General features: G+C 42.7%; 1 protein-coding gene across 1 annotated transcript in view; it reads left to right on the forward strand.

Moving 5' to 3' along the window:
- The window catches only part of LOC122544302 (RPA-related protein RADX-like), a 41,476-nt gene that overhangs the window by 14,205 nt on the left and 13,943 nt on the right, over window positions 1-13,328 (forward strand). Inside the window, exons 5-12 of the mRNA XM_043683436.2 lie at window positions 3,474-3,565; window positions 3,964-4,107; window positions 5,155-5,271; window positions 6,947-7,120; window positions 8,447-8,583; window positions 9,411-9,526; window positions 10,343-10,429; window positions 13,011-13,111. Of these exons, the coding sequence (XP_043539371.2) occupies window positions 3,474-3,565; window positions 3,964-4,107; window positions 5,155-5,271; window positions 6,947-7,120; window positions 8,447-8,583; window positions 9,411-9,526; window positions 10,343-10,429; window positions 13,011-13,111 (968 nt within the window). The remainder of the gene's footprint in view (window positions 1-3,473; window positions 3,566-3,963; window positions 4,108-5,154; window positions 5,272-6,946; window positions 7,121-8,446; window positions 8,584-9,410; window positions 9,527-10,342; window positions 10,430-13,010; window positions 13,112-13,328) is intronic.

Here is a 13,328-nt window from a genome sequence, read left to right on the forward strand (position 1 = left end):
TTGGTGATGGAGGAGGGCCAGGACTTGCATGTCCATGGGGGAGTGGGAGGTGGAGTTGAAGTGACCGGCCATAGGGCGATGGGGTTGTTGGGTGCGTTGCCCTATGCTTGTCCTCCTGGCTGATGTGGAAAATCCATCTCAAACAGCCTTAATGCTACCTCTCAGGGGCCTTGAGGCAGCATCTATACATAATCTCAAGTTTTGGAGCAATATAGAAGAGTCAGAAGAATAACCGTAGTCAGTTCTGATATCACACGATAGTTCCTTTTTCATCCAGTCTCGGGTTATAAGAAAATTGTGCAATAGCCACGCCATTTAAGCTAATGGGACTGAAATTGCATTCTAGACAATACTGGTAAAGAAAGTTCACATTTTGCAAATAATGGTATAAACTCTTCAATTGCGTTAAAGCCAATTCGAGTTGAAGAAATGCACGTTATTAGCAGAATCAGCTGTACTTTTGCATTGCAAGATCTTGGTACCAGCATGAAAGTTAAAGTCCATCATCCTTAGGCATCCAAAAGCGACACTCACAGATTGGACGCGATGTCAGATCTCCGCATTAATGTCAGTCATAGATGAGATTTAGCTTCCTTGGTAGAGGAAATGTTCGATGTTTGGACGGATTTCTTTGTTGATCTTAATGGAGGAATGGACTGAAATTTGACCTGGGACAGGAATGTAAAGGGTTTGTCTTCTTGAGATTGAGGCTGAGATTAATTCTTCGATATGCTTCCACAAAGGCATTAAGTAAGGTTTGAAGATTCAATTCCGAGAGCGCGGAGATGATCTCATCCGATTCCGAGAGCGCGGAGATGATCTCATCCGATTACCGAAATCAAGTGAGCTCTGTGTTGTCTTCGTGAATTTTGACTGGTTGAGGTGGAAACATTTTCTCTCTATTCTGTAGACGGTGGTGGTGATGAAGATGGAGCAAAGGGAGGGGTTGATGACACATCTTTACTTGACCACTGTCTTGCCCTCAAAGGATTCTGTTATATTACCATTGATGAGGACCGTCGCCAGTATCTAGCCATAGAGGAGACAGAGGATGTTAATTAATTTCTTTGACCAGCTGGTCTTTGACAGGGTCTTTCAAAGCACTTCTGGATTGACTGAGTCAAATACGGAACATTTTTACAGTATGAGTAGATTTGATTTGATGTATAATTGTCACGTACTGAGACACAGTGAAAACTATTGTTTTGTGTGCTAACCAGATACATCATACCTTACATAAGTGTACATTAGGGTAATAAAACATAATGTAGAATATAATGTTACAGCTACAGAGAAAAATCAACTCTAATATATGAGAGGTCCATTCATAAGTCTGATAACAGCAGGGAAGAATGAGTTCCTAAATCTGTTGGTACATGATTTCAAACTTTTGTATTTTCTGTCCGATGGAAGGTGGTGCAAGAGAATAGAACTGGGGTAAAAAGGGTTTTTGATTATGTTGACTGCTTTCCTGAGGCAGAGGAAGTGTAGACAGAGTCATAGAAGGAAGGCTGGTTCGTTTGATGGACTGGGCTGTTTTCATAACTCTTTATAATTTCTTCCAGTCTTGGGCAGAGTGCTGTGATGTATCCGGATAGGATGCTTTCTATGATAAGAGTAAGAGTCATGTGGATATACCAAATTTTTTTAGCCTTCTGAGAAAGTAGAGCCATTAGTGTGCCTTCTTGACTGTTGCATTGACGTGCACAGACATAGAATGGTGGGGGTATTACAATGGAGAATGCAACAAAGTAGATAAATCACCAGGGCCAGTTGAAATATTTCCCACGCTGTTGCGAGAGGCTGGGGTCAAAATAGCAGGAGCATTGGCAAGAATTTTCAATTCCTCTCAGGCCACAGGAGAGATGCCAGAAGCAAGAACAGACGTTTCTGGAAAAGCTCAGCAGGTCTGGCAGCGTCTGTGAACAGAAATCAGAGTTAATGTTTTGGGTCTAGTGACCCTTAGAACCTAAGAGATGTCAGAAGATTGGAGGGCAGCCAATATGGGGCTGTTATTAAAGAGGGAGCAAGGGATAAGTGAGGAAACTACAGGCTGGTTAGTTTAACCTTGGCACTGGGAAAACTGTTGGCCCTGCAAGTCATATCCACATCCCTCGAGTGAATTAAGGAAAACATTGCTGAACAATAAAATTAACCAACACTTAGAGAGGCAGGGATTAGTCAAAAACAGGAAAGTTATTTTTCGAAGAGGTAACCACGTGTGTAGATGAGGGCATCGACATAGTCAAGGCTTTCAATAAGGTGCTGCCTGGGAGACTGATAACGCAGGTAAGAACCCGTAGGATCCGAGGAAATTTGGCTAATTGGATCTGGAATTGGCTGAATGGCAGGAAGCAGACATGATGGTGGAGGGATGTTTCTGTGACTGGAATGCTGTGTTCATTGGGGCTACGCAGTGTTGGGCCCTTGCTGTTTGTAATATACATAAATGATACAAACTCGAATGTAGGAGTGTTGATCAGTAAGTTTGTAGATGATAACATTGATGGGGTGGTAAATAGTGAGGAGGATAGCCTTAGATTACAGGAGGGTATTGATGGGCTGGTCAGTGGTAAATGGAATTCAATCTGGATAAGTGTGAAATGATGCACTTGGGCAGGACAAAAAAGGCAAAGGAATTAATGATGTACAGTAAGATCCTGGAAACATGGAGGATTGGGGATCTTGATGTACATTACACTGGTCTCATATGTTGCAGGGAAAGTAGATAAAGTGATTAGGAACTCACATGGGGTATGGCCTTTATTAGCTGAGGCATAGAGTTTAAGATTGGAAGGTTGTGCTGAAAGTGTACAAAAAGTTGGTTAGGCCACAGCTGGAGAATTGTGTGAAGTTCTGGATTCCACACTGTGGAGAGATGTGATTGCACCAGTGAGATTACAGAGGAGATTTATTTACCAGGATGTTGTCTGGGCTGGCGAGTTAGTAATTACGAGCAATTGGATAGATACGCACGCACGCACACACACACCTTGGAGCAGACGAGACTGAGGAGGGACATGATTGAGATGTATAAAATTGAGGGGCATGGATAGCGTAGACAGGAAAAAACATTTTCCTTTTGTTGCAGGGCTCTGTGACCAGAATCATAGACTTACAGTAAAGGGCAGGGGGTTTAGAGGGAATGTGAGAAAACTTTCTTCATAAGGGGGTGGTGGCAATCTGGAACTCTCTGTCTGTAAGGTAGTACAGGCAGAAACCCTCATCACATTTAGAAGTATTTAAATGTGCTTTTACAATGTCAAGGCATTACAAGGTCATGGGCCAAGTGCTGGAAAGTGGGGTTAGAATAGTTAGGTGGTGGTTTTTGATCATTGCAGACTTGATGGGCCAAAGGGCATTTTCTGTGCTGTAAACCTCTGTATTCTCCAACTTAAGTTGAGCTTAAATGTGCTTGCTAAATTGTACATGGTAACAGATTGGTAATTGTATCTGTATCATTGTTGATGCAGGAAGGAACTATCAGAACTTTCCTCTGGCAATTTGTGCAGCATCATTGGCTATGTTACTTTTGTCGGTAGACAGGAACGCATTCGAATCAAAGGTATGTATCTCACTCTCCCAGGCATTTCTCACTTCCTGTACTTAATCATAGATTTGTATTACTCCCAAGGCCTGTCAAACTCTCTACCTCATTCCCAGGCATCTGTCATTCACTGTACCTCACTCCCAGGGTGCCTGTTACTTCCTTTTCCTCTCTCTCAAGCATCTTTCTCTCTCTCTATCTCAGTTCTTAGATTGGTCAGCTTCTCCTAGCATTGGTCATGCTGTGTACCTTACAGATTTGTGAAAGTAATGGCCAGCTGTACTGTAAAGTTCTATGACATAGATTATACAATGGTCTTTTAACGGTCTTCCTTAATATCTCATCACATATGAGGGCACGCACATTGGGTTAAGGGAACTCAGTCCAGCTGTTTCATGTTCAGTTGATCTTTGCAGAGCGACCTGACGAATTCCTGGTTTACCGCTGGCTGCACCTAATTGATGGAACAGCCTCAGAACCTTTTGTCCTGAAGCTTTTCTCAACCTCTCAGCCCGAGATTCAGAGTCAGATATCCCCGTGCAGCATAGCAGACAATACCGGTAAGAGGCTTCACATCACTTGGTGTTTGTGGTCTTTGTGAAAAAGTGTGCTCCCATGGCTTACTCTGTAGCTTGACATGAAACTGGGGGGAAAAATAGAGATGCATCTCTGCCGCGTCTTTCACAATCTTGGCATGTGTAAAAGCAACCAGCTCTGCTAAAATATGGAACATGTGGCAGCCAGATTGTGCACAGCAAGGTTCCACAAACAGCAGCAGGATAATGACCAGATAGTAGACCTTGTTATAATTTTACCTGAAGGCTAAATATTGGCTCATGACACTAGGGAAAGCAATCCTTTTTGTCTTTGAAATAGTGACTGTGGGGGGATGGATGTTTTACATTCATCTGAGAGGGTTTAGCCACTTTTGGAATATTGCATCCAGTTCTGGTCTCCCTCCCGATCAGAAGGATGTTGTGAAACTTGAAAGGGTTCAGAAAAGATTTACCAGGATGTTTCCAGGTTTGGAAGATTTGAGCTACAGGGAGAGGCTTAATAGGCTGGGGCTGTTTTCCCTGGAGAGTTAGAGGCTGAGGGGTGACCTTGTACAGGTCTATAAAACCATGAGGGGCATGGATATCGGGTCTTTTCCCTGGTGTCCAAGGATGTGTAGGCTATGTGGTTTAGCCATGGGAAATTCGGTGGGAGGATCTGGATGAGATGCTCTTCAATGGGCTATTGGGGACATGATGGGCCAAATAGCCTTCTCCATTCTGTAGGGATTCTATGATTCAACAAGGATGAAAAATTATTGGGAGTATGCAGGAATGTAGATTGGAGGTTAAAATTAGCCATGATCTTATTGAATGGCAGAGCAGGCTTGAAGGAATGAGGGGCCTTAACTTGTACTTTGTTCATACCGTTCAGTAAGGAATATTCTTAAAGGGACTCACCAGTGTGTTGGTTGTGCATTATTACCAATTTCCGGATTCCAAACTGCTCAGGAACATTAGCAGAGGAGGGCCTCAACTTAGATGATGCCAAGATAAACAGAATGATTCAATGAAAACCCATGCTCAAAAGTGTTTCTTTTTTTTTGATTTAAGTGACCTTGCTTGTGTGTACGAATGTCACACTGGAATGCAAAACGATCAATACCAGTGGGAAAAAAAAAGCATTTCCTTACCTGCAAAGCACAACATACAGCCAGGTATATGTCAATGGTATGTATATGGCGAGAGGACGTCTAGTGCATGTATTGTTGGGAAACTGTGAAGGAAGGGGCCCTGTTTTCTTGGACTTCCTCATGACTATAGGGATGGGAATGAATAGAGTGTGGGGTGAAGCCTAAATATAGAGGGTAGGTAAGAAAATAGAAAATATTGTAATCTGTAGAATTTTGTTGGGTAAACATTTTGAGTGTCTTGGACAGAAGGCAGATTGATGAAGTTAAGATATAGATCAATCTAAGAGTTAGACAGAATGATCTCCCGTTCTATGTCAGTCTCCTGATGGAGGTTACTTGGAGGGGAGAGAGACTTGAATTTGGTTCAGCTGACACTTTTTAACGAAAGCCTGATCAGATGAAAAAAAGTTTAGTGCTTTGTTGGAGATGCAGAGGACCCTTAACAGAATTGTTCACATTCTGTGAATGAAGTTAAACTAATCCTCTGCAGTGCATTATGTTTGATTGCTAGAGGCACATATGCCATCGCAAAACTGTCCAATAAAACAGAATAAGGGGTCGCCCTTTTAAGATGGAGATGAGAATTTTTTTAGTTATAGAAGCTCATGAGACTTTGGACCTCTACTTTGGAAGTAGAATCTTTAAGTAGTTTTGAAGGAGGAATAAATATATTCTTGATATTAAAGCAGGTGAAAGGTTATTGAGGGTAGGTGGGAAAACGGCATAATCACATGATTTTATTGAATGGTACAGCAGGCTTGCGGGACTGAGTGATCCCCTCCTGAACCTGATTGATACTTCTGTAAACTTAAGAGCAATTTGAGGCCCTAAGAACAGCTGAGGATTTGTCCTTGTCTTTTAGACCAATTGAGGTAGGATGTTTTGGTCACTGCATTGAGTATAGGAGTTGGGATGTCATGTTGCAGCTGTACAGGACATTGGTTAGGCCACTTTCAGAATATTGCGTTCAGTTCTGGGTCTCCCTTCTATAGGAAAGATGTTGTTAAACTTGAAGGGGTTCAGAAAAAAAATTACAAGGATGTTGCCAGGGTTTGAGCTATGGGGAGAGGCTGAATAGGCCCAGGCTTTTTTTTCCCTGGAGTGTCAGAGGCTGAGGGGTGATCTTATAGAGGTGTATAAAATCCTGAGGGGCATGGATAGGGTGAGTATCCATGGTCTTTTTCCTTGGGTAGGGGAGTCCAAAACTAGAGGGCATATAGTTTAAGGTGAGAGGAGAAAGATATAAAAAGGGCCTAAGGGGCAACTTTTTCATGCAGAGGGTGGTGCGTGTGTGGAATGAGCTGCCAGAGGAAGTGGTGGGGGCTGGTACAATTCCAACATTTAAAAGGCATCTGGATGGGTATATGAGTAGGAAGGGTTTAGAGGAATATTGTCCAAATTTTGGCAAATAGGACTAGATTAATTAAGGATATCTGGTCGGCATGGACAAGTTGGACTGAAGGAAATGCTGTACAGTTCTGACTCTATGTAGACAACTAGTGCCCCAACTCATTATAAGTTCAGAATGGTAAATGAGCCTGGAATTTGGTGGGCCTGCCACTGCACCAGGCACTTACAGTTATCTGTCCAGGAGGCAGGAAGTGGTGTGTGACATTATGAGCAGTTCCCCTAGCCTCTGAGCATTGAAGTAATTCACTGCAATAATTCTTAACTTAGGTCTTAATGTTTTTACCTCCACCTGTCCCCTTTAGGCCATCATCAAGGGAAATTATATGTGAAAAACCCAAAGGTAAAGGAGTTTATTAATTGGATACAATCTGCCAAGGATCAAGAAAGGGACACATTAAGTCACACTCAGATTGGTGGATGTTACACCTATCCTCCCCTTCCTTCAAGTGAGCGGGATTATCGACGTGAAATACTTGGTGAGGAAGCTGGAACTGGTCTCTTGCTTAACATTGGTGTTGCATATTTCTTTTATCTGTTTTAGTCTTCTCTGCTCCGCTGCTGTCTGCCTTCCCTCTTAGAAGGCTGTGGCCTTCACTACCACTGCAGAATGTTGGGACATGATCAAAGCTGATACCTCCATTGCAGCCAATGCTGACCAAGTGCTTTGCTGTAGGAGTTGCAGTCTGTCTGTTGCTCTGCCTGTCCTTATGGTGGATATAAAAGATTTCAAGGCCACTATTCAGAGATCTCCCTGGTGTCCTGCAATTATTCAACATGACTGTCAAAACATTGTTACTTTAAGGTAGGTTGCCCTCCTTTCTATGCTATAAAAGTTAGATTCACAAAGACCTACAGCATGGAGACAGGCCCTCTAGCCCGAACAGGTCCATGCTGACCAAAAGGTCCATTAACACTAACCGCATTTCCTTGCACTTGGCCAAATGCCTTTTAAATGTTACTAAGATACCTGTCACAACCACTTGGCAGCTCATTCCACATGCTTACCACTCTTTGTGTAAAAAAAAAATGCCTCTTGGGTTCCCTTTTATTCTTTCCCCTCTAACCTAAACTGATGCCCTCGAGTCCTTGATTCCTCAATCCTGGGAAAAAGAAGCATGCACCTGAACTCCAAGGTCTCTGTGTTCCACTACACTCCTTATATAAGGCTCTACCATTCATCATGAAACTCCTACTTTGATTTGACTTTCCAAAATGCAAGACCTCACCCTTATCTATATTAAACTCTATTTGCTATTTCTCAGCCCACTTTCCCCAGCTAATCAAGGTCGTTCTGCAATTACTGATAACCTTTCTCAAGGTCCACGAGATCTCCTATTTTAGGGTCACCTGCAAACTTACTAATCATGCCTTGTATATTCTCATCCAAATCATTGATATAAATAACAAACAGCAATGGGCCCATCACCAACTCCTGAGGCACTCCACCACTAGCAGGCCTCCAGTCTGACTAGCATCCTTCTACTGTTACCCTCTGCTTTGTACCATCAAGCTATTTGTGAATCCAATTTGCCAGCTTCTCCTGGATTCCATGTGATCTAACCTTCCAGAGCAGCATACCACGTGGAACCTTATGAGAGGCCTTATTGAAATCCATATAGCCTACGTCTCCTGTCCTGCCCTTGTCAACCTTCCTGGTCACTTCATTAAAGAACTCTAACAAGTTCTGTGCTGCTTACTGTGATCTAATGTAATCTTGTCGAGCGTATGATATAGAAACCAGCAGTGCCTACAGGAACATTTCTACCTTTGATTTTAAGGAAAGTCAAATCTATCTTTCTTAGGTATGTCTCCCTTGACTACGATGTCTGAGCTGAAGCAGTATATGAATCAGCTGGAGTACCGAGAATATAGGCAGGTCACCATCCAGGGACGAATCAAATCTGTAAAATACAAGTTACTGGGCAAAATGGATGAGGAGGTAACAGAGATGTCTAAACAGTTTTACATTGGGGTTGGTGGCAAAGGGAATAGGCTAAGAGTGGAATATTGTACGAACACAATGACTCAAGTAGTGTTGGGAAAGTAAAAAATTGTATTTGTTTGTGTACTTCCAGACATGCCAGGTGGATTCACCAGGGCAGCATTACCTTACTCAGAGACACCTTGTGTCATCTGTGCTCAGAGATTGCACTTTAACGTCTGTGGGTTCAGATCCCACTGCAGAAAATTGTGCATTATATCCAAACAGATTCTCAAAAAGTGGAATACGGATGAAGGTAACAGATGAAACATCAAATGAAGGCCCTCTCTGAATTCTGGTTAACATAAAAGAACCTAAGGGATTCTTTGAAGAAGACTGGGAGGGGTGTTTGCCTAGTCACGTGGCCGATGTGTATACGTGACATAATGTTACGAGAAAACAAGTTTTCTGACCATTATCTGATGACAGCTTGCTGAACACAAATTGCTACCGTGCTTCCTACATCGTGACAAAGACATTACAGCCAAGTGATTATTTTTAAAGTTGTTTTAAAATGTTCCAGTGTCATTTTGCACGGAAACATGTTTTCAAATTTTTTTCATGTCAGTGCACCAATATTACAAGATACCCTCCCTATCTTACAAGGCTTTAATATGATTCTTGCCACCTTTCACCATATCAGTGGTTTGTGCTGGGTAAAGAAGACACTGACGTAGGCTTTTGTGACGTTACATCTTGGCAGTAAACAGGAAGTTTCTGTCATTATCAAATTTCCAGCCTATCAGGTAGCCAATTGATTTATCTGGCAAGTTCTTGTCTTACAGTTCACTGAAGTCTATAATGCTGTTGGAGGAACTGAGGAGTATGAAGAATTGCTTGACGCTGACCAGCCATTTCAGGGCACAAGAGGAAACAAAAGTCCTGTAATTCCTATCGTGAGGTGAGACTTATTTTCCATATGTGGAATTATTTTCTGTTGTTGGAAATTCGTGTTTGTGAAGGCAAGATATATTTATTTCTAAGGTCTCTAGTTGGAGATTCGTTCAGGCAATTCGAAGTCAGTTATTTTGCTGGGTAGGAAAATCAGCTACTTTGAATTACTCTGTGCTGGAGATCTCCTGCCCCCTGGTGAAGGCAATGACCAACATATGGGGTCTGAATTCAGACCTCGCTCTGCCTGTTTCACATTCATGAATTTGAACAGAGTGTGTCAATAAGCTAGTTGACTGCAAAGAGCTTTGTGATGTCACCTGGTGTTCAGACAGTTACATTTCTAGGTGGGTGGGAGTTGGTCGTTGGGATGATTATCAGAAGTAGAAATCTTGGTTGATGTTCTCCCCCATCTTCCAGAAACCTCTTGTTTTTGCTGCCAGGGCTAATGCCAGATAATTCACTGCAGACTAGAGAATGGATCAGAGGGTATTCCTCATCTTGTTGGGCAAGTTACTGTGTCAAACAACAATCAAAAGACATAATTAGCAGCAGTAATCCAGGAGAGTGAAACCAAGATTGGAAAGGTAGTCAAAAGGTTGTGATCAGGTGACAAGCTTGGCTTTTAGTTCCTCTGTGTTGAGATGTAACTGAAGGAGCTAACAATTCACACGGTTTAGAGATATTGGTGGGGCAGAGGAGGGAGAATGAGGCATACAGTAGGAGGCAATGCAGTGAGACCTAACCTCAGCAGAAAGGAAGACCCCACCTTCTCTGTGTTGGAAATGTGACTGAATTAATATACTGGAACTTTATGTTTCACCAGTGGACCTCCTCCGAAGAAACAAGCTGGCTTATCACAGAAAAGAAAAAGAAAAAGTGCATTCTGCGAGAAAAAATGTACACCAATGAGGTAACTGAAACATTCACTCACTCTGAATGTCTTGCTGCTCAGTGCTGCACATCTAACGACTGAACTCCAATTCTTTTATCAGGTTGCTGACTAATTCTAAGATACCTACTAAGTGAAAGAGGGAATTTGTGACAAACCTTTTAGCCCAGCCAATAGTGAGAATGTGAACTTGCTACAATAGTGACTGAGGTGAATTGTATCGATATATTTAAGGGAAATCTGGATAAATACATGATGCAGAAAGGAATAGAAGACTATGCTGGTGGGGTCTGGTTAAGAGGAAGCTTGTACAGAGCATAAAGTTTACCATGGGCCAAAAGGGGTGTTTCTATGCTGTAAACACTGTGTAATTCTTGTAGCTCTGCATTTGAATTCTCCATGAGCTCACATTGTCTTCACAGCCCAGCAATGCCTCGCCTTTAGGCTGGAGTTTTTCTCTATGTTCCCTTGCTTAGCTCCACTGTGCACAATTTCCAAATTGTTCAGAACTCGAGAACAGTGTTGTAACTTGTCCAGAATTAGGCGCATTCAGAAACATCATCCTTTTAAACATCACAAGCTGCATTTCTTTTAATGCACTGACACCATGTTCCATGTTCTATTGTTTAGATCCTCTGCTCTCCAACTCCTGACAGCTCCATATTTTCCTTGCTCTACTGCAAATGTGGTGATAATGCCCAAGGATACCTTTTAAATCTGTTTACTGAATTAAAGTTCTCCACTTAAAAATAGATTGACAAGGTTATTTAGTGTAGAACATAAAGAGTGGGAATGGACGTTAGCCCCTTGAACTGACTCTGACATTAATTAAGATCACAGCTAATCTGATTATGGCCTTACCCCCACTTTTGATTTCTGCCCACCATAACCTGTGACTGTTTTGTCGATCAAAAGTATGTCTCAGCCTTGAACATAGTCAGTGGCCAGGAGAAAGTGAGGACTGCAGATACTGGAGATCAAAGTCGAGAGTGTGTTGCTGGAAAAGCACTACAGGTCAGGCATCAGGCAGCATCAGAGGAGCAGGAGAATCCACGTTTCGGGCATAAGCCCTTCATCAGGAATGAGCCGGGGGCTGAAAGATAAATGGGAGGGATTAGGGCTTGGGGAAGGATTATCCCAGTCCCAAGCCTCCATCTCGGCACCACCCTCCTGACCTGTCCATCACCTTTCCCATCTATCTGCTCCAACCCCCCCCCCCCCCCCCCGACCTCTCCCTCACCTTCATCTACCTATCGCTTTCTCAGCTACCTTCCCCCAACCCCATCCCCCATCTCTCAGCCCCCTGTCCACAAGCCTCATTCCTGATGAAGGGCTTATACCCGAAATGTCGATTCTCCTCCTTGGATGCTGCCTGACCTGCTGTGCCTTTCCACTGACACACTCTCACCCCATATTCAGTGGCCGTCTTTCACTGCTCTCTGTTGGAGAAAATTTCAGAGATTGACAATCCTATGAGAGAAGGAATTTCTCTTTTGCTTCTGTCTTAATGGGAGCTCCTTTATTATTAAACTCTGTCGCGTAGTTTCAGATTCTTCCATGAAAGGAACCTCCTTTTAGAATTTTGTAATTCAACAAGATCACCTCTTCTACTTGCTGTTTAGCCCCAGTTTGATTAATGTTTCTTCATAAGGTAGCTGCTTCGTCTTAGGTGGAGAAAGTGAGGTCTGCAGACGCTGGAGATCAAAGCTGAAACTTTATTGCTGGAACAGCACAGCAGGTCAGGCAGCATCTAGGGAACAGAAGAAGGGCATGTGCCCGAAACGTCGAATCTTCTGTTCCCTAGATGCTGCCTGACCTGCTGTGCTGTTCCAGCAATAAAGTTTCAGCTTCGTCTTAGGTGTCAACCTGGTGAACTTTCTGTGAACTGCCTCCTTAAATAAGGAAACCGAAAGTGCACACCGTACTCTGAGTGGCATCTCGCCAATTCCCTATATACTTGTAGCAAGACTTCCTACATTTATGTTTAAAAAGAAGTACCCTGGACTTGAGGCACAGAATACAAATTCAAAGCATCTGTGTGAAAGTTTGGTAAACTACTGGTTGGGCCTCAGCTGGAGTGTTGCTTCAAATATTAAGTTTCACATTTTCAAAAGATATTGAGGCCTGGAGAGAGTGGAGAAGAAATTTACGAGGATGGGGGACTTCAGTTATCAGACAAAATTGAGCAGCTGAGATTGTTCTCCCTAAGGTTTAAAGGGATATTGGCAGAACGAGAGGGGGAAATGAGGAGAATTGCTTTCTATCGGTTGAATTGGAGAGATCTGAAACATGCTGCCTAAAAGGATAGTAGAAATCCATTTAAAAACAGCTTTCAAAAGGGAGTTATTTGCAGGGCTATACGGAAAAAGCAAAGAAATTGGGCTAATGGGAAGACTGTGTTTTAAAGAGGCACAATAGGCACAGTGGGCTGAACGGCCTCCTCTGCCATATCATTTCGTAAAACTGTATCTCCTCGACTCTGATTTCTGCCACCTTTTAGTACATGTGACAATAAATTCTGATTCTCACTTAACCTCTCTCCAGTTTAGAACATTAGCATGTGAAAGCACCACATAATATAATTGGTTCCTTTTTAACCTAGACTCTGTAAGGATACAGGATCAACTAGGGTGGGAGAGAATGCAGCTCACCATCTACGAAGTCACGAGAAGGACGTGAACCGTGATGCAAGTCCTGGGAAAGGTTCGAACAAACTGAGCTTCCTTGTAGCATTTTGTGTTTTGTTCTGTTGTTAGGATGTGGCATGGGGGTTATCATCCCAAAAGTGATTGGTCCATAGCCTTCTGTGCCTTGGCATCACAAATGCACAGCTATTTCTTCTGTGTCCTCCTGAATGAAGTCTGTTATTTTGTTCAGTTTACTACCTTTGATTTTTGTGTTATCTTAAGTTATGCCTGAG

This window comes from Chiloscyllium plagiosum, unplaced genomic scaffold (genome assembly GCF_037043375.1).
Source record: "Chiloscyllium plagiosum isolate Xiang-an unplaced genomic scaffold, Cpla_swu_hap1 HiC_scaffold_44, whole genome shotgun sequence".
Lineage (NCBI taxonomy): Eukaryota > Metazoa > Chordata > Chondrichthyes > Orectolobiformes > Hemiscylliidae > Chiloscyllium > Chiloscyllium plagiosum.